Here is a 20,991-nt window from a genome sequence, read left to right as displayed (position 1 = left end):
TAAAACGTTCGGTTCGCGTTTGACCAGTCGCTCTATGCAGAGCGGAGCCCATGTTAGGGAAGGAATCCGGGAGGGCAGGGGGATGTCCAAGCGTCTTCCGACACTTCGAAGACCCAAGATTTTTATTGTGGCACTTTAGAGACCTAAGGGATGTACATACTGCGATAGCAGAGTTTCCTTGATCAGATGCATTAAAGTTGGATAATTGGGCTGCTAGATCAGAACGAAATCCCGGTGGGAGGGGAGGGATGTGAGGAAGTGAATGCGAAAACGGGAAAAGTCTGACAAACTGTTTTTAAAAATCAGATGCACGCAATAATAATAATAATCGCACTTGCCCCCGTTCACAACAATATTGGCCAGAATTGGGTGGAATGAGGTGTTCCCTTGACATCCCTCAGGGTGAAACTCATCTATACTGTGCTTCATATTAGAACAGGATGGAACAGGATGAGACTTACTGTCGAGTAAACATGCATAGGTCAGGTGTATCCTTTATTTTATTTTATTTTAAAATCATGTTTCATTTGCAAGGATATAAACAAACAATGGGCTCGGGACCGGAAGTGCAGGTTAAAGGCTCTGAAAGTATTTGCCTTAACTTTATGTGAAGAATCAGGGGAGCCTCTGACTCTCGTTGTCTCCTGTGCCTCAAACGGGCTCGAAGAGGACAACGCGCATGCGCCAAACGGCCCCACCTCCATATTTATACCGCTCCTCCTTCCTTTGACGTGGCCGCTCTGCATGCGCGCGCAGCCACGGCCGACGGCGACGCCATTTTGTCGCCGAGCTCGGTGTTTTGTTGAGCGCCGCACGTCTAACGTCGGAGCGAAGAGCCGCCATGCCGGCCGGGCCTGTGCAGGCGATGGCGCCTGCCCAGCCAGCGCCCCCTGAAGCGAAACAGGTAATTTTCGGCCTAGTTCGTTTAGCAGAAGCCCACTCTCTGAGGTTCCTTCATCTTTCCACCCCCCCTACCCTGGTTAATGTCCAAGGCCTCCTGAAGGGGGAGGTCCTCCTCCCAGGATGCCTTGCGGGACGAGAGCGGTGCATGCTGGGAGGCGTATTTTGCAGCCTGCGGATGCGTGAATGGGAATTTTCTAAAGTGGGGGAATGGGGAACCTATGCCCCCCCACAGGTTGCGTGACTGCCAGCTCCCCTCAACCCTAAATAGCCTCGGCCCAGTATACCTGAAGGAGTGTCTCCACCCCCATCGTTCAGCCCGGACATTGAGATCCAGTGCCGAGGGCCTTCTGGCGGTTCCCTCACTGTGAGAAGTGAGATTAGAGGTAACCAGGCAGAGGGCTGCCTTGGAGGTGGCGCCTGCCCTGTGGAATGCCCTCCCGCTAGATGTCAAGGAAATAAGCAGCTATCCTATTTTTAAAAGACATCTGAAGGCAGCCCTGTTTAGGGAAGCTTATAATATTTAATGCTGTACAGTGATACCTCGGGTTACATACGCTTCAGGTTACAGACTCCGCTAACCCAGAAATAGTGCTTCAGGTTAAGAACTTTGCTTCAGGATGAGAAAAGAAATCGTGCTCCGGCGGTGCAGCAGGAGGCCCCATTAGCTAAAGTGGTGCTTCAGGTTAAGAACAGTTTCAGGTTAAGAATGGACCTCTGGAATGAATTAAGTACTTAACCCGCGGTACCACTGTATTGTTTTTAACACTTTTTGGAGCCACCCAGAGTGGCTGGGGAAACTCAGCCAGATGGGTAGAGTATAAATAATAATCCTTGGCCGTTCTGGCTGGTTTTTTTTTTTTTGCCATGACAGCTCAAAGCCTCTTTCAAAAACGGGTTAAAAATAAAATTCATGCACACATTAAAACTGGTTCATGAAAACATCCTACCCACTCTAAAATGCCATAGATAATTAAAACCCTAAGGCCTGGTTTAAGAAGGAAGGTTTTTGCCTGGTGCCTGAAGATCTATAACAATGGTGCTGCCACCCTCTAGACTACTACGATTATTACTATTATTATTATATCTATCCACACACACAAACACAGAGCATTCTTTCCCAGACCAGGACTCCAGGCAACGTGAACAAATTAGAACAACACAGATAAAATGCAGAAGATTAACAACATATAAAATATAATACTTAAGATAAGAGTAATTAAACTATAAAAAAATATAAAAGCAGATCCATTGAAAGACATAGTGAAAACAACACAGCACTATTAAAAAAAGCACCCCAATTGCTTTAAAAACCACCCCCCAAAGCATGTTGGAATAAAACAGTCTTCATCTGCTGGCAGAAAGATAACAAAGGGTGGGATGTGGGCAAGAAACAGAGGTGATAGATACATTTCTAAGGCCATCCCACCAAGGAGATTTAAACAAGGGGCTTTGATGTTTAGCTCGTTCTTTCACAACAGAACAATCCTGCAATAGAGACTATTGCTTTGAGGTAATACTTGTTTTTTCCCCTCAGCAAACTGGTTTTTGAAAGATCCTTGGTCTGCTTTCTTTTTATGCCATATTCACTTTTAATTGCAGCCAGAAGATGAACCGAAAGAAGAAGCAACACCAGCCAAGCCCGTCGTGGGAATTATTTATCCTCCTCCAGAGGTTCGGAATATTGTGGACAAGACAGCCAGCTTTGTAGCCAGGTAAGTCACCCTAGACTGGACTCTTGGAATATCAGCTTCTTGCAGTGATAAACTAAGAGGGTGGTTGAGGCAGCCTCAGCATGCATAGCTAATCAAATGTGTTAAGGGACAAAGGCAGTGAGGACTCAGGGTTGGCAATAATTTTTTGTGTGGGTTGGATACTGTGCCTGTCCTTGACGGCTTTTGAGGAATTTTAAATTTTGGTTTGGTGCTGATATTTGCTATATAACCTTTCCAGAAATGGTCCTGAGTTTGAAGCCCGTATCAGGCAGAATGAAATCAACAATCCCAAATTTAACTTCTTGAACCCCAACGATCCTTACCATGCCTACTACCGCCACAAAGTCAATGAGTTCAAGGAAGGGAAGGCACAGGAGCCCTCAGCAGCCATTCCCAAAGTCATGCAGGCACAGCAGAGTGCACAACAGCAGCTTCCCCAAAAGGTAAGCAGTTCCTCTCTTGTCTTCATCTGTCTCTTATCTTTCATGGTGCTGCAGGAGGAAAGGCCAACTGCCAATAAGTTTCTCTTAGCCTTTTCCTTCCATTCATACCTCACTGGCAGAAGTGAGGAACTTTTGGCCCTCTAGATGTTGCTTACCTACAGCACCCATCAGCCCTAGCAAGCAGGGTCAGTGGCCAAGGGCATTGTAGTTCAGCTACTTTTGGAGGGCTACAGGTTCCCCACACCAGTTCACTGTGGAGATAAGAACAAACTTCACCAACCTGGTGCCCTCTAGATGGTTTGGACTGCAACTGCCATCAGCCCCGGCCAACATAGCCAAGCCTGAAGGGCACCCGGTTGGCAGAGGCTTGCTAGGAATGGTTCTAAACCACAGAGCAGCAAATACAGGGACCACCTGACCTTTGCACCTAAGTGAGGTTGGGTATGAGTGGTGATCCATTTCTGTGTTCCTTCCGCAGGTACAAGCCCAGGTGATTCAGGAGACTGTGGTTCCGAAAGAGCCTCCTCCGGAATTTGAGTTCATTGCAGACCCTCCCTCGATCTCAGCCTTCGACTTGGACGTGGTAAAGCTGACAGCCCAATTTGTTGCTCGGAACGGCAGGCAGTTCCTCACCCAGTTGATGCAGAAAGAGCAGAGGAATTACCAATTTGACTTCCTGCGCCCGCAGCACAGTCTCTTTAACTACTTCACCAAACTGGTTGAACAGTACACTAAGGTAACAAATCTCAGATGCCGGGAGGATTCATTTGAGCAAGCTTGAGGACAGTTCTATTTACGCAGAGCAACATGTTCATTTCAAAGTGACAGACTTTGAAGGCTTACTGTCTGGGTTGAAAAGAAATCCTTGCAGGGATTTTAGAGGGGAAAGTAGGCACACCCCAGGCATTAAGGTGCCCTAATATTGATTGCACATTCTTTGTATGATCATGGCAAGATAAAAACAAAATCTGTTCCATAGCAAACCAGGGAAGCAGTGGCAATGATAGCAGAATTGTTCTGTTTTTGTTAAAAACATAAGAATAGCTTGCTAGATCATCTGGCCAGTGGCCCATCTAGTCCTTCTCACACTGGCCAACAAGGTGCTTGTGGGAACCCAACGAGCAGAACATCAGCATTCTCCCCTCCTGTGGTTTCCAGCAACTGGCATTCAGAAACACTGCTGCCTCCAAATATGGAGGCTTTGTCTAATAGTAGCTGGCTTGCCTAAGTCATAGCTATATCCCTTGCCAATTATGGCAAATAGTTGCCATCTTCCCTGCATCCTGTGCACATGTACTGTTCCTTAAAGTGTTCCTACTTTCAGGCAAAGCTGTGCATAGACTTGGAGAGAGAGAGTAAAGCACAGAATTAAGCTTTTCTTTGAAACATTGACAACTCAACAAACAAGTTTCTAGTCCTCATGGCTGCTAAGATATGCTTGAAAACGTGCGGCATTTCCCGCTGATATCTCAGAAGCTGAGTGGGTGGATGAATAAGACCTCAAGTGTCGCACATACCTCCCAGCCCATTACTATGACTTGCAAACCTGGAATAAACTATAAAAATAACTGGCAAAAGTTATTTTGCATAAATTATACATACTGCAAGCTTTTCTTAATGCAGACTATTGATTGCTTGAGCAAGAAGAAAACCCTAACTGGAACTGATGTCTCAGTAGCTATTGAATTTTTTTTCCTAGATCTTGATTCCACCCAAGGGTTTGATCATAAAACTTAAGAAGGAGGCAGAAAACCCCAAAGAAGTATTGGATCAGGTAAGCAGTTAATAGTTTTTTACATGACTGCCCTTTGCTAGGTTTAAATAATCTGAAAACACTTTTGTATCGCTTTGGATTTCTGCCAATAGTGCAGTCCTATAGAGGTATATATGTTACCCAGGTGTAAGCTTCACTGAGTTCAGTGGCGCTTCCTCCTAGGTAAGCAAGTGTAGGATTGCAGTCTTACATCTCAGTGGCCTTATTTGTAATAGAGGCAAGGTGGACTTTTGATTCTCCTTTTGTGTTTGTATCACTTCGCGTTACTACCAAAGACCTTTTTATTTTATTTATTGCATTTCTATTTCACCTTTCCTGCAAAGGGGCAAACCTTCTGTGAGGTAGGCTGAGAGGTAATTGCTGGCCCAGGTCACCCAGTGAATTTCATGGCTGAGTGGGGATTTGGACCCAGGACACAGTCTAGCACGCTAACTGCTACACTGCCTCTCAAAATATCCCACAATGTATAATTTTCAAATGAGTCTACCATCACCAGATTCTTAAGTGCAGTGATCCAATTAATCTGAACTAGCCTTGGTAGCCAGCCAAAATCTGCAATTACCACCAACCCAGCTCTTCCCATGACCTGAAGTGGGAGGATATGGCCTTGTCAATGCCTTCAAGCTGAGTTTTGGGGGCACTTGAAAGCAGTTGACCTTGATGCTTCTCGAGAATGTATCCAAAAACACAGTTACTGTTTTTTTTAAAAAGTTACTTGATGCTTTGTGCAGGCGTGTTACAGAGTGGAGTGGGCCAAGTTTCAGGAGCGAGAGCGGAAGAAGGAAGAGGAGGAAAAGGAGCGAGAGCGGGTTGCTTATGCCCAGATCGATTGGCATGATTTTGTGGTGGTGGAAACCGTGGACTTCCAGCCCTCCGAGCAAGGTTGGGTCATTTACTTTGCTGAAATGCTTAGTTTGACCTCTCTCAAAGCCTCATTGAATACAACATAAGAAGGCTCTGTGCATATGTCAGGAAGGGAAAAGCCACTTAGGCTCAATGAAAATATTGAATAACTCATCTGTTATCCCTCCAAGGAAGCACTATATAGCTCCTTTCCAACAAAGTCCTCCACCAACTATATTACATTATTATTATTATTATTATTATTATTATTATTATCAGCAGCATTATCATTATTATTGTAGTTAGCTGCTTGTTACTCGAAGGTCTCCAAGCTACTTACATTTAAAAACATAAATATAAACACATTATGCCACAAAAACAGAACACATCAACACACAAAACATCCACAGGAAACTTGGGCAGTAAACTTATTAAGCTCTCAAGCCTATTAAAAGCCTGGGGGGGGGCGGAATATATGTCTTTACGTGATGTCAAGTAGATATCACTAAAGGTACCAGGTGGATCTTGCTGGGTAAAACACACACACACAGAGCAACAACTGAAAAGGCCCTTCTTTCCCTTGCCATCATTCTCTGAGCCTCCCTCGGACGGGGAGTCCTGGAGAAGACTGTAATATACTTGAAAAGCAGGTGCAAATAAAATGGAAGCAGCAAGCAAGACCTGCATTTGAACTCTGCTTCTTGAATCCCACAAATATCAGAAAAAAGTGAAGCTAACAGAGCCCATAGCCCATAAGTCCAGTCACTTCCCACTGAGGTGGACCCTTAACAAGGAGCTTGTCTAGGGAAGACACATGATGCTTTCCTCAGCTGTGTAACTTAAGTTTCACCAAAGGTATGATTCTCCCCCCCCTTTTTTTTTTGCAGGGAACTTCCCTCCTCCCACCACTCCCGAGGAGCTAGGTGCTCGAATTCTCATCCAGGAGCGCTATGAGAAGTTTGGCGAAAGTGAAGAAGTGGAGATGGAAGTGGAGTCAGATGATGAAGATGAGAAACAAGAAAAGACTGAGGAAGCACCATCTCAGTTGGACCAGGATACCCAAGTGCAGGACATGGATGAGGTGAGCAGTTAGTCTCCGGGAAAGCCTTTTTGGTGTGGTGAAGCTTGAAAGTAGTCTTTCTGAATCTCTTAATCCCCATACTCAGTAATGTTCATAAGAGTTTGTTCCTTGTGCTTCATAGCTGGTGTCCTGGACCTTAATGCTCTGCTGAACTTAAATTGGGGCTCAAGTTTTAACATCTGGGGGGGGGGGAGGTTCCAAAAGTTTTAGAAGATCTTTGTCCTTTAGCCATAAACCTACAAGGGATGAGAGAGGGTTCTGAAAACAGTCTAGTCCGAGTCCCGTAAGGGTCCTTTGCATAACATGCTGCACATTCATATTCCCACAAGTCTGTTGATGGTTCAAAGTGCAGCCTTTCACAAGCTCAAGGCTTGAACAAGCCAGCCCCAAAGGTATGATAGAATCATAGAGTTGGAAGGGACCCTGTAGATCATCTAGTCCAACTCCCTGCGATGCAGGGATATGCACCCATATGGGGATCAGACCCAGGACCTTGGCGTTATTAGCACCATGCTCTAACCAATTGAGCTAACTGGTGCCAGCTTAAATCAAGGAAGAGACTTGCTTAAGCCTGTTTTGTCGTCATGCTAAGAAAACTGAGTTGAGCCTTTCAAGAGCCTTCATGATCCTTCACTTAAAAAATTTTTTTTGAAGGGCTCTGATGAAGAAGATGAGAGTCAGAAAGTTCCACCACCTCCAGAAACTCCGATGCCACCACCTCTTCCTCCTACTCCAGACCAAGTCATTGTCAGGAAAGATTATGACCCTAAAGGTAAGCTTGGGGTTAAGATCAGGTGGGGTTTTGTGACTGGTGAATGGGTTGCATTCCAGATCCAGTGGTCATGCAAAACATTTCTCACTGTATATCTCTCTTCTCTCTCTCTCTCTCTCTCCAGCATCTAAGCCTTTGCCACCAACTCCAGCCCCAGATGAGTATCTTGTCTCCCCCATCACGGGGGAGAAAATCCCTGCCAGCAAAATGCAAGAACATATGCGGATTGGGCTTCTGGATCCCCGCTGGTTGGAGCAAAGGGATCGCTCTCTCAGGGAGAAGCAGAGCGATGATGAGGTCTATGCCCCAGGTCAGTCCAGCAAGGTTTTAGTGGTCTTTTATCAACATATTTTTTTCTTGTGTTAACCTTGATTACATATTTATGCGTGCCTGAAGGAAACTAGTCAGATACTAAAATGCTCTTCTGAAATAATTAGAATCATTCAGTGTTTATAAATTGATAGATAAATGAATTATGTTGGATTAACTTTAGTTTTATAAGAGGACAGCTATCAAGCGAGAGGTAGGCATCAAATTTCAAAAGGCGTTTTGGGGGCAGGTGTGTTTACTACACTGCAATTCATTTGATTCTGTAGTAAAAGGTTTAATGTATTTTCCTCTCTAAATGGGGGTGTTCAAAGCAGCTAAAAAAGGTATATAAAAGAAGAAATGATACCCAGTAATAATTCAGAATGCAATAAGTACAACTAAATGACATTCTAAAAGTAGTATAAGTGACCAGGGCTACTGTATTCTAAACAGAATTAAAATCAACGACAGTTACCCATTTGAACATCAACCACATGTCAGCTGCTCTTGAGTTTTTTGATGAAAGCATGGGCTTTATAAGCATAAGGAATATATAAAAACCCGTGTCTGGTTTGGGTTGTCCAGAGCCCAGACAAAGTAGTGAATGGAGAAGGTAGAACACTATCTTGGCGGCCAAAATTTTCAGATGGCTAAATTTTTCAGTGCATCCCATTTCTGTTTGCCCATTTTATGAGAGTAGCAACAACAGGTGGCTTAGAACCCTGTGCCCTGTATTGAAGGACAAAAAACAACAACAACACCACCATGGCAAACTCCCATTTTACTCATACTTTCCAGGCTTGGACATTGAAAGCAGCTTGAAACAGCTGGCTGAGCGCCGTACCGATATTTTTGGTGTTGAAGAGACAGCTATTGGCAAGAAAATTGGGGAAGAAGAGATCCAGAAACCAGAAGAGAAGGTATGGCAGGGAACCAGGCTAAAAAGGCTTAACTTTTGTTAGTGTGAAAGCAAGAGGCACTAAGACTCACCTGTTTTCTGTTTTACTAGGTGACCTGGGATGGCCACTCTGGCAGCATGGCCCGAACTCAGCAGGCAGCTCAGGCCAACATTACCCTTCAGGAGCAGATTGAGGCTATCCATAAGGCCAAAGGGCTGGTGCCAGAGGATGACAGCAAGGAGAAGATTGGTCCGAGCAAACCCAATGAGATGCCCCAGCCCCCACCCCTCTCGTCAGCCCCAAACATCCAAACCAGCGCTCCGCCAATCGCATCAGTGCCTCGCCCGCCCTCGGTAAGCCCCACTTGCTCCATAGGAAGCTCCTCTGCTTAACGGAGGACTTCTTCTGGCTCCCTCTGCCAAATAGGTTTTAATTTGCGTCTTGTCAGCTGAATTGCCTTGCTTGGGGAAGGGTCATGTCTCAGTGGTAGAGCACTGCATGCTTTGCATGCAGAAGGCCTCTGGTTTGAGCATCTCCAGGTAGAGCCGAGAGAAATTCCCTGTCTGGATCCCTGGAGAACTGCTGCCAGTCTGTGCCAGCGATACTGAGCTAGATGAGCCAACATGGTCTGGTTCAGCATAAAGCAACTTCCTGTGTTCTTACGTCTTCTAGATGCCACCACCTGTCCGTACAACAGTTGTCAGCGCTGTTCCCGTCATGCCTCGCCCACCAATGACTTCCGTGGTGCGCTTACCTCCAGGCTCTGTCATCGCTGCTCCGATGCCACCGATCATACATGCCCCTCGGATCAACGTAGTTCCGATGCCACCTTCGGCTCCGCCCATCATGGCTCCACGGCCCCCTCCCATGATTGTGCCAACAGGTCAGTGCTGAACAGACTCACCTCAGGCTAAATAAGTTTTGGGAATTGCGGAAGCCGGTCAGAATTGCTCCTGGTCTCAGAATTTGCTTCTGTTGGCGCATTTTCCTCAGTGGTCCTATAGCTACCGCGTTAAGCAGTTGCGCTTTACCTGCAAGTCTTTGATCAAAAGTTTCTGCAGGCTTCAGTGGGATTCTCCGTACTGAAAAGCCATTTCTGTAATGGAATTAAGCCCTGGAGGTCAACACTCTGCTAAAATTTAGTCACTGCATTTGCTGAACGAATTATAACAGTTGTGTTAAAATTGGTGACATCTTGGGGTTTGATACAATGCCACAGTGACAGCTTTACCCTATGTATTGCCTTGTGATGATCACCATGTGTCCTTTTTTAAAAAAAAGATCTGTAGTTGGTAACAGTTATACAGGTGACTCCTTTCTCCCAAAAGTTTGAAGTCTAGAAAAGAAGAGGGAGGAAATGTTGGGCAGAAACAGAATTCATCCTACTTGTTCCAAATTGGTTGTTCCCCTCTCCCAAAATGAACTTAGAATTTCATCCTCATTCTCCCTGGCCTTCCAATTCCTTTTCTCACATGAAGGGTTAAAAATTGTTGCATAGTCTATTGTTTATGCTCCATGACCTTTTCCTACCCATAGCCCCTTTTCCACAGAGAAACTGAGGCAGACTGCTTTCAGTTTCTTCCCTGGCCCAAGATCGTTCTTCCCACCATCTATGGGGATGAGGGTAGACTAGATCTTGCAATTTCAATCCTCTAGGATGCTTCACTGATGTACAAAGACTGTCTGTGATGCTGGCTGCATTTACACAGGAGTTGGCTTGCAAGTTTTCTGTCTAAATCAGAGACCTGTTCTTCCACATAGGTATAGAAAAGCACACACCGCCAACCCTAGTTCTTGAACCCAATAAGTTGAAAGTGTGCTCTGCGACATCACAGTATATTCTTGACCATTGTATGTGACAAAGGAGCGGCCTGGAACCTTTGTGCTTTCCAGTAGAGTTTTCCGTTTTAAATAATGAAATCTAAATAGGCACTATTTTATTATCTCATAGGTTTCAGGTGAGCTAAGCCATTGACTAATTATATTTAATTGTTACAATATAGGATACAGACAGGGACCAGTCAGCAGTCCAGGTAACTTCTTAAGTGTCATTGTGACCTCGGAGGTAACTCAGCTAATCACTAACCTTCAAGTCAAGCTCTTAATTTGCATGCCTTCACTTCTCTTGTCTGTCCAGAGTGGTACCGGGGATTCCTGGCTGTGGTGTGCGTCTCTGTGTGTCAATAGTTCTTGACCTTTTGTAGACTACTTGGCCTGATTGTTGCCGCTCTTCAAAGATTCTTGTGGCTGCATGCTAGCTTGGGTGCCAGTTCTCCAGACACTGTCGTTTTGCAAGAGAAACAAAGGCAGGAATAGAGGAAGAGCCACTCGGTGCCCTTGGAAAGAGCCAGAGTCTTCTCTCTGTGTTTCAGTTGCTTCACACCCATTATAGTTGTTGCAAAGTGGCTTTAAGCCCCGCCCCCTCATCTCGCATTTATGGTCTGGCTGCTTTGTGTGTGGCTCTTCCTCTTTTCAATGACCGCCATCCAAGTTTGAGATAAGTAGCTCAGGGTACATAAATAAGATGCTATTGAGTAACTTAGATCCCTGGCTGTCACGTGGAAGTGTTCTTGTCTGAAATTTTTGTAATTCTCTTAAATGCTTAATACCCCAGTCATTCCAAGCCAAAGACTTCACAGTGGAGTTGAAAGATCTGTGTTTTTTTTTAAAAAAACACCAATGTGGGTGGAAAGTCGTCGCCAGGCCCAAGTATTTGAAACCCAGGGAACAGAGCAAGGCCAGAGTCACATATTGCATTTTTAGCTGTACACAGAAGTCAGGCACACGTGCAGTTGCAGCCCAGGATAGTTCATGGGGGCCCCTAAGGAAACAAGGGCAACTTGACCATAGCAATACTTGTTTCATAAAGCTCACGACTAGCATTAGCTTCCTACGCAGCTGAAGCAAAGCCTAGGAAAGGGACTTCAGCCTACTCTGGGATAGCAGATGCATCACATGTGTTTAGGTGCATTCATCTCCCCCCCCCCCCGCCCCATTTATTTAACCTTCATTTTATTGCTACAAAGCAGACCTTTCTACATTCCCACATTTTCCTTACTTAGAAGCACTGAAGCTTAGACTTCCAGCAGGTGTGATGTCCTGACTTTCGCAGTGCTTGGATAGGAGAAGCTGACAACTTTTCCTAGGCTTTTTAGCTCAACTAATCTCATTTTAACACAGCTTTTATGCCTTGGGAGTTTCTACTTACTGTTGCTTTTCTTTTTTCTTTTGGTCTCTTTTCTTTCCCTAAAGGCAATGGTGTCAAATGTAACTCTTTCAAGAGATTTCCATTCCACCTTCTTGTGACCAGGAAATGTATTTTAAGGATCCATACTTCTCTCTGGTGCCAGGAACAGACACCATTGGAGATTGCAGAGTCATTAAATTTTTTTATTTAAAAAAAAACCCCTGCTATTTTTATACCCTGCCTTTGTATAAAAATCAAGCAAAATTGTTGCTTACGTTTAAAAAAACACATATAAAACTCTTTAATATTTAAAGTAACCAATGCAGCGTTCAAAAGAATAAAAGGCATTTGATACATGAGAAGTAAAACATTTTAATAAAAAAATACAACTCCACACCTTCACAGTGACTAGTACTATGCAGAACCAATAACACCATTCTGAAAGTGCTTTGGTGAACAAAATGGGTTTTGAGCATACACCAAAAACATAAAATCACCTTATTTCTAAAGGCCGGGAGGTGGGGAGCAGAGACACAACCCCTCCCCCCTTAGTAGTTTCATGCAAGCAAGCTCATAAGTGAGTTGTTTTGCTCTTGATTAGCGTTGGAAGATGTCTCTGCACATGCTTCCTGTGCTACCTTCTCAAGCAGAAATGGAGATGGGACTATACCCGGCTTTTTCTACATTTGACACTATTGCTTTGGGGTTCTGTCCACGTCTTTTGCTCCAAACGCCACTAGTGATTTTCTTGCAGAATAAATACTCCCCCCCCCCCGCTTCAGCTTTTGTTCCAGCTCCTCCTGTGGCGCCAGTGAGTGCTCCGGCCCCTATGCCTCCTGTCCACCCTCCACCTCCCATGGATGATGAGCCGGCCTCCAAGAAGCTGAAATCTGAAGAGAACCTGATGCCGGAAGAGGAATTCCTGCGCAGAAACAAGGTGTGCACTTAAATAAATAATGGCGCTTTGATCTTAGGCCAGAGGAATCTTCTAGCGGCTTGGGTGATCCGCAACCCTTCACAATCCGATTAAGCTGGGTTGCCAGCCTGGAGTTCTCCACTCGCAATCTGAATGGGGGAATTTGCAAGGGAAAGGAATTCAAAAGGTGGAAGGGCAGCCTTCCAGGAAGAAGCAGAGGTCTCTTTATCTATTTTCTCATTGGTTCTCCCTTCTTCTCCTTTGTCAGATTTGACAAATTCATGGGGGAGATGGCTATCAATGGCTGCAAGCCACAATGGCTCTGCCTCCACAGTCAGAGGCAGTAATGCTTCTGAATACCAGTTGCTGGAAACCACAGGACAGGAGAGACCTCGATTCCTGCTTGTGGATTTCCTACAGGCTTCTGGTTGGCCGCTGAGAGAACAGGATGCTGATCTAGATGGGCCATTGGCCTGATCCAGCAGGCTCTTCTTGTGTTCTTAAGCACACACCCCCTTAACAGTGTAATTCTGCTTACTCCCTTAGGGCCCAGTCACGGTCAAAGTTCAAGTTCCTAACATGCAGGACAAGACAGAATGGAAGCTGAATGGCCAGGTGCTGGTGTTCACCCTCCCTCTCTCTGACCAGGTATGTTGCTCAAGCATTGGGTGGCCAGTTTCTCTGTTGTCAATGACTGCTTTGCTCTTCAGACAGTTATCTGGTGTTTGGGAAGAGTATGTTGCTTCATAAAATGATCCCCATCTTTATCAGCGGCCAGGTGCCATTAATAAAACCAGCGCAATCTATAAATATTGTCTTACTACTTGTGGAGTGCAGGTGTTACAGTGGAGAGTTACATATAAAAATGTTAGATTATGTGGGGCAGCCCTTGAAGACTCTTCAGGAACTGCGCTGCTGCAGAATGCAGTAGCCAGATTAATTGTTGCAGCCAGGTGATTGTACCTTTTAACACCTGTTCTGGCTGCACTTTACTGGCAGCCCGTGCATTTCCAGGCCCAAATCAGTGTGCTATAAGGTTTACACAGTTCAGCACCACACTGCTTAATGGAATGTCTCTCCCAATATGAATCTACCCATGCATTAAGATCTACATCAAACTCTCTCTTCATTCTGGAGAGGTTCAGAGAGTTGCTCCCTGTTTGTAGAAAAAACAACAACTCCGCAGCAAGACCCACATGGCGTCAGTTTTAAACTTTCCTCTGTTCTCAAGCATTTGATGTCATCTAATGGGCTGCTTTTCCCAATCATCAGTTTTTAATTTTGGGGGGAAAGGCTGCTTGTATATTCTTCCAGTTTTTATATTGCTGATTTTAATGGGGTGTGTGTGTTTAGTATTAAATATTGGATTGCTCTTTTACTGCTTAGTTTTAAACACTGTATATTTACATGTATTTTATATTTCTATAAGCCAGCTTGGGAAAAGCACCTCAGAAATATAATAATAATAATAATTAATAATAATAATGCTGTTAACATGTAAAGATGCACAGCAGGCATTAAAAGAGAGAACAATGTGTGGCTGTTTATAACCATGAAGCAGCAGGCAAAGCTTTTACCATTTCTGGGTGTAAAATACCTGACCAGATTTAACTGATGAATCCCTGCTCCCTGATTCATTTCTCTCTTGATTGCTACAGCTTTCCTTTTATGACATTCATTGCAAACCTTTTCCTTTCTATCGTGTTCGGTTTCCCAAGCATGTGCTTTACAAGTCCCTTGTATAGTGCCCAATTTCATTGATGGTGTTTGTGGGTTTCTTCTGGTTCCTAGGTTTCTGTTATCAAGGTCAAGATTCATGAGGCCACTGGAATGCCTGCTGGGAAACAAAAGCTCCAATATGAGGTGGGTGTGTGGTCCCGTTGGCCCTTAGTTAGTTAGTTAGTTAGTCAGTCGTTCTTCATTCATAGATCTCAGGGTTCACAACATAAAAATACAAGATACGAAAGACATAATAAAAACAAGAACAAAAACAAACCAATAACCTCTCTCCTCTCCACCGTCTCCCACAAACACATTTAAAAAGGTATGTAGCATGTTAATCAACTAAAGGCCTGGCTGAAGAGGAACATTTCTGCCTGGTGCCTAAAAGTATTATAATGAAGGCGCCAGCTGAACCTCCTTGGGGAGAGCATTCCACTTAACCCTGAGTGTCTTAAGATCCCAGCCCTATCTGTTCACTTGCCTTTTTCAAGCTTAAATCGCAAATGCCATGATTCGCATTCCATGCTGAGATATGAAGGAAGGGCTATAACTCAGTGGTAGAGCGGTTGCTTTGCATGCAGGAAATCCCATATTCAGTCCCCAGCATCTCCAGGTGGGGCTGCTGGTCAGTGTAGACAGTGATGAGCTAGATGGACCATGGTGTGACTTCGTGCAAGGCAGCTCCCTGTGGTTTCCTTCTGTTGCAAAGGGTGGGTTTTGTTTTCCTTGCCAAGCACAAAGCTTAGTACTGTTGAGACCCTCTCGTGTCTTGTCTTTTCAGGGCATCTTCATCAAAGATTCCAACTCTCTGGCTTATTACAACATGACCAGCGGGTCAGTGATCCACTTAGCACTCAAAGAAAGAGGAGGTAGAAAGAAGTAGGACTCCATTGGCAAGGCAGCTGCCACACAGCATATGGCACAAGGCAAGCTGCCAGAATCTGCCAGCTCCTGAGTAACATCCGCATGGCGTTCCCACATGGGCAATGCTTTGTACCTTCAGCTTGTATCTGGTAATCCCTTCAGCTTGTATCTGGTAATCCCTTCAGCTGGAGAAAGTTGTTCATGCCCTTGGAGTCACTGTGAATTATTTTTCAAGTTGATGTGTGTATATTTCAGCAGCTCATGCTATATATTCACAATGTTAACAGAATCGCTGCTTGGCTAGCATTTCTTTTCAGTGGTTTTCTGTTTTAATTTCTTGCAATGTTTTGCCTCTGCGGCTAAGATCTCTCTTAGCTTTGATTAGATCTGACCATGTACATTAAACTTTTGGAAGGGGCTTGCTGGCATATAAGAGAATGATACCTTCTGGATGAAACATTTCAGTTTAACTTCCTTATTCCAAATAACTAGTGTAATAAAAGCGTTTGTGATTTTCCATGTGAAATCTCTGAGCTCTGATGTCTTTTGTATCGACCTGGATTTCCTGGGAATGGTCAGACAACAGAGATGGAAGAAGCTGGTAACCCAGTAAGCCTGCAGTGTGAGCTCTTATTCAGAACAGTGGAATCGGTCAGGATTCCTGGAAGCAGCTTGCATTAGTCCAGCATAATTTTTTACTCCCCATCCTCCTGCTTTGGAGCAACTTGCCTCCTCCATTGCATTGCTTTTGAGTTGATAGAAAAAGAAGTCACTTGGTTCTTGGCTCCTGGCCCTTCTGTATTAAGTGTTTGACCAACACATGAGCTTCAAGGGGCTTGTGCTAGATTCCTCAGAATCTTGCCAAGATTTAACCCTCTTAGTTTGGGAGATTATGAACCTGACAAAAGTGCAACACACTTTCATTGACTTCAATACAAAATATGGAAATGATTTTAAATCTGTGTGTCTTTTTTGCAAATCGCTCCTTGTCGTTCCACCCAAGACATACTAAAGGCTGAAAGAAGCCTTCAGAGGGCAGTAGATTAAGATGCTGTTCAAGTCTCTTAACTTTATCCCCTGCAGTACAGACACACTTGCTTATTGAGTCTGTAGGTTTTTGATAATCGAAGGCTGTAATTTTGGTGGCAGAGGCTTTTGGAGCCTTTTCTTATCACGGCTAAAGAGTTACACAATACAGTGGTACCTCTGGTTGTGAATGGGATCCATTCCACAGCCCCGTTCGCAACATGAGCAGAACGCAACCTGAACATGCCCGGGTCGTGATTCGCCGCTTCTGCGCATGTGCGTAGCATCATTTGGAGCGTCTGCGCATGCGCGAGTGGTGAAACCCAGAAGTTACCCTTTCCGGTACTTCTGGGTTGCCGCGGGACGCAACCTGAAAAGACATAACCTGAACCGAACGTAACAAGAGATATGACTGTAGGTTCTAAATTAGCCTGTCCCAGGCTGGTGCCCTAAAGATGTTATGGACTACAGTTCCCATCAGCCCCAGGCAGCATTGCTGCTCTAACTGGGACTGATGGAAATTTGAGTCCAAATCATTTAGAAGGCTCCGTCCTAGAGAAAGCTGTTTAAATCATTGGTCTTTCAACTGTTGAGGCAGTTTACTATGCAAATAGATGGTAAAAATATTACAAAGCAAGTCCTAAAGGGCATGCTTGGGCTAATGTTGGGTGCCAGGTCTTGAAAGCCTGCTGCTCTAAATGCTGCACTACGTGCTCCAAATCCCCCCCCCCCGCATCTTTGGCACCTATTGTTTAGGAGCTCACAGCTAGAGGCACCCCCTTCCAGCCTTTTCCTCCCATACCCCTGATCATTAGAGAGTTGTTGCTTGCCAGTGTGGTGTAGTGGTTAGGAGTGGTAGTCTCGTAATCTGGGGAACCGGGTTCGCGTCTCCGCTCCTCCACATGCAGCTGCTGGGTGACCTTGGGCCAGTCACACTTCTCTGAAGTCTCTCAGCCCCACTCACCTCACAGAGTGTTTGTTGTGGGGGAGGAAGGGAAAGGAGAATGTTAGCCGCTTTGAGACTCCTTAAAGGGAGTGAAAGGCGGGATATCAAATCCAAACTCCTCCTCCTCCTCCTCCTCTTCTTCTTCTTCTTCTTCTTCTTCTTCTTCTTCTTCTTCTTCTTCTTCTTGCTTCCCTTAAGAGCGTCCAAATTAAATGGCTATCACAAAGCAGTGTTGCTTTTTCTCTCTCGGCTTTCCACAGGGCCAAAGCTTAGTGGCAGAGCTCCTGCCTTGCATGCAGAATGTGAAGAATCCCCAACACTTCAAGATAGAGCTGAGACTGCCTCCTGCCTGAAAAAGGAGTTTGGGCACTGTTGTGCTAGGTCAGGGGTAGGCAACCTAAGGCCCGTGGGCCGGATGTGGCCCAATCGCCTTCTCAATCCGGCCCATGGATAGTCCAGGATTCAGTGTGTTTTTACATGACTAAAATGTGTGCTTTTATTTAAAATGCATCTCTGGGTTATTTATGGGGCATAGGAATTTGTTCATTTCCCCCCCAAAAATGCTCTGAGGGACGGTGGACCAGCCCACAGCTGAAAAAGGTTGCTGACCCCTGTGCTAGAGGAACCAGTGATCTCAGTTGGGTATAAGGCACCTTACTGTTTAAGTCAGCTGTTTTGTAACAATCATGAGACCTCAGATCTTTATTTTTAGAGGAATGACCTCATTCTCTTGGCAGAGTGTCTCCTTTGCATGCAGAAAGTCTCCGGTTCATTCTGCAGGTAGGGCTGGGGAAATGTACCTTGCCTGAAATACTGGAAAGCTGCTGCCAGTCAGTGCAGACAGTACTGAACTAAATGAAGCAGTGGTCTGACTGTGTTAGGCAACTTCCTGTGTTCTCAGCTCACTTCCTTGTTCTCTGCAAAATCAGCTGGACTCATACTGTAGACTAGATTGACTTTGCTAACTCCCTGGTCCATGGCCCAAATGATTGTCCTTTAACCTGTCTATTCATCCCTTTTGGGGTGGCAGTTGATCTTCCAGACTTAGGGTCTCCTTGGGCTGGAAGATTTATGAATGGGCATAGGAAGGCCAGGAGAAGAGAGGTGGAAATGGGTCTCCTAACATGGGCTGGAATGCAAGCTGCCAAGCGTGAAGACACCCCCGTTTATGGAAGTCTTCAGGCTCTGCAGTCTCACAGCTTGAGCGGACCCTTGGGAACAAATGTGGCTGACGTATATATGATTGTGCTGTGCCTGGGGAATGGAACAAACCCGGCTGCAATTGAGCTTTGAGAGGCAGCTGCCTGGGTTCTGCCAAAGCCACCCAGAAACCTTTTATTTGGAAGCCTTGGTGATAGATTCCAGTCTCTCAGAACAGTCTTGTAACCATGTTTGGTTCCATCTGCCCTTTTGCAGTACTTCAGCTGATTTCAGACAACTTAATCACTTGCAGGTCTTTTCTGAAAAACACACATTTCTCTGCTGGCTGGGATGTATGTAGCAGATTTCATTTTTTGTCAGGCTGTGGCCCATCTACCCTGCTCTGGTTGCTGTGGCTTCCCTCTGGGGCAGGTGGGGGGGACCTTCAGCTCTCCCGATGTTGTTGAATTACAAATCGCATCATCCGTGGACATTGACCATGCTTTCTTGGGCTGTTGGGAGATGTCATTCAGCAACATCATCTGAAAGGTCCACCACACCTGGTCTGATGTTTCAGATGCTGCGGTCTTTCCTGAAATCTCATGGGTGGACATGTTGGTCATTGAAAACAAGAGCCCCACTGGATTAGGTCAAAGGATCAACTAGTCCAGCATCCTTTTCTCAAAGTGGCCAACCAGATGCCTCTTTTGCGAAGCCTGCAAGCAGGACCTGAGAGCAAAAGCAGAACTTGCCCCACTTGTGTTTCCCCGGTAACTGGTATTCAGTGGCATACTCCTTTCCAGCAGTGGAGGTACAATGTAGCTGTCATGGCTCATAGACAGCTTTTTATCTGCAAAGCATGTAGTTTACCACTACTGTATGCCTAGGACTTGCCGATCAGAAGGTTGGCGGTTCGAATCCCTGTGATGGTGGGGACCTGTTGCTCGGTCCCTGCTCCTGCCAACCTAGCAGTTCGAAAGCACGTCAAAGTGCAAGTAGATAAACAGGTACCGCTCTGGCGGCAAGGTAAACGGCGCTTCCATGCGCTGCTCTGGTTCGCCAGAAGCGACTTAGTCATGCTGGCCACATGACCAATACTGTACGCTGGCTCCCTCGGCCAATAAAGCGAGATGAGCGCAGCAACCCCAGAGTCGGTCACAACGGGACCTAATGGTCAGGGGTCCCTTTACCTTTACCTATGCCACAATAATACTGCATTTAAAAAACAGCAACTAAGTTCTTCGCAAACGTGGGACACTAAGAGGCTAACTAACAAAGATGATTAAGAAACTATCCTGCTGGCTCTATCTAGTCTAATCATCAGGCCCCAAACTTCCATCTATATTCCAGCTTTCTGGTTTTGTTTTGTTTTTATGTGTTCAACTGTGTTTCTGGAACCTTACAAACAGGATCTGAAAGCAGCAACTTCTTGGAAAGGGCAGCATAGGTACAAGAGAGCGGAGAAAGGGAGAGAAATTGTCTTGTGTTTACAATTTTATTTATTACATTTATATACCATATTTTTTTCCAAGGAGCTCATGGTGGTGTACATGGTTCTACTCCCCATTTCATCTTTGCAATAACCCTGTGAGGTTGAGCAGGCTGAGAGAGGGTGACTGGCCCAAGATCACCCAGTTCATCACTGAGTGGAGATCTGAACTCTGGTCTCCCAGGTCAGAAGTCCAACACTCTGGTTAGACTATAAGCTTTAAAAGAGGATTAGGCAAATTCAAGGAGGATGAGACTATCCGTGGCTACTCACCCTGATGGATATATCGTTCTACCACCGTGTTGGAGGCAGTACAGTGGTGCCTCGCAAGACGAAAAGAATCCGTTCTGTGATTCTCTTCGTCTAGCGGTTTTTTCGTCTTGCAAAGCAAGCCCATTGACGGATTAGCACTATTAGCGGCTTATCTGCTGATCGGATCAGCTGATAAGCGGCTTAGCGGCTTAGAAAAAGGGGGGAGGGGGGGAAACCAGCAGGAACTCGCAAGACATTGTCGTCTTGCGAAGCAAGCCCATAGTAAATTCGTTGTGCGAAGCACCTCCAAAACGGAAAACTCTTTCGTCTAGCGAGTTTTCCGTCTTGCGAGGCATTCGTCTTGCGGGGCACCACTGTATGCTTTTGCATGCCAGTGTCTGGAAACTGCAGGAGGGAAGAGTGCTGTTAAACTCAGGTCCTAATTGAGGGTTTCTCAAAGGTATCTGCTTGACCACTGTGAGAACAGGATGCTGGACTAGGTGACCCATTGGCCTGATCCAGCAGACAAGTTTTTGGGAGGTTTAATAAAGGTACTATCACAAACACTCTTAAAATGACTGCTTTTCAGCAGTATTCAAGAATGGGCATTTTTTTGTTATGGTGAGCAACTGTGGAAATCCTTTTAGGGTGCTAAGGACACCTTTAAAATGTAACCCTAAGGAGTGTACTTTATGCACTCGGGGAGCGTTGCC

At 45.3% G+C, this 20,991-nt stretch overlaps 1 protein-coding gene and 1 long non-coding RNA gene across 2 annotated transcripts; one reads left to right on the top strand and one right to left on the bottom strand.

The window, feature by feature from the left end:
• The first annotated feature begins 58 nt into the window (after positions 1-58).
• On the top strand, positions 59-16,376 carry SF3A1 (splicing factor 3a subunit 1). The gene is made up of 18 exons (XM_083478571.1): positions 59-488; positions 614-904; positions 2,503-2,615; positions 2,854-3,058; positions 3,537-3,794; positions 4,758-4,832; positions 5,564-5,714; positions 6,563-6,756; positions 7,411-7,528; positions 7,653-7,838; positions 8,636-8,757; positions 8,847-9,089; positions 9,409-9,619; positions 10,740-10,769; positions 12,706-12,860; positions 13,386-13,487; positions 14,631-14,702; positions 15,343-16,376. The coding sequence occupies exons 2-18, from the start codon at positions 842-844 to the stop codon at positions 15,442-15,444; spliced, it is 2,400 nt and encodes a 799-aa protein (XP_083334697.1). The 5' UTR covers positions 59-488; positions 614-841; the 3' UTR covers positions 15,445-16,376.
• Positions 16,007-20,334, bottom strand: LOC310695045. The gene is made up of 2 exons (XR_014519890.1): positions 19,743-20,334; positions 16,007-19,420 (listed from the first exon to the last, which is right to left on the bottom strand). It is a non-coding gene; the product is annotated as an uncharacterized lncRNA (long non-coding RNA).
• Positions 20,335-20,991: the final 657 nt, after the last annotated feature.

This window comes from Podarcis liolepis (assembly GCF_965112155.1).
Source record: "Podarcis liolepis genome assembly, chromosome: 15".
NCBI lineage: Eukaryota > Metazoa > Chordata > Lepidosauria > Squamata > Lacertidae > Podarcis > Podarcis liolepis.
Note: the sequence above shows the minus strand (reverse complement) of the source record. Positions and strands in the feature narration are given on the sequence as shown.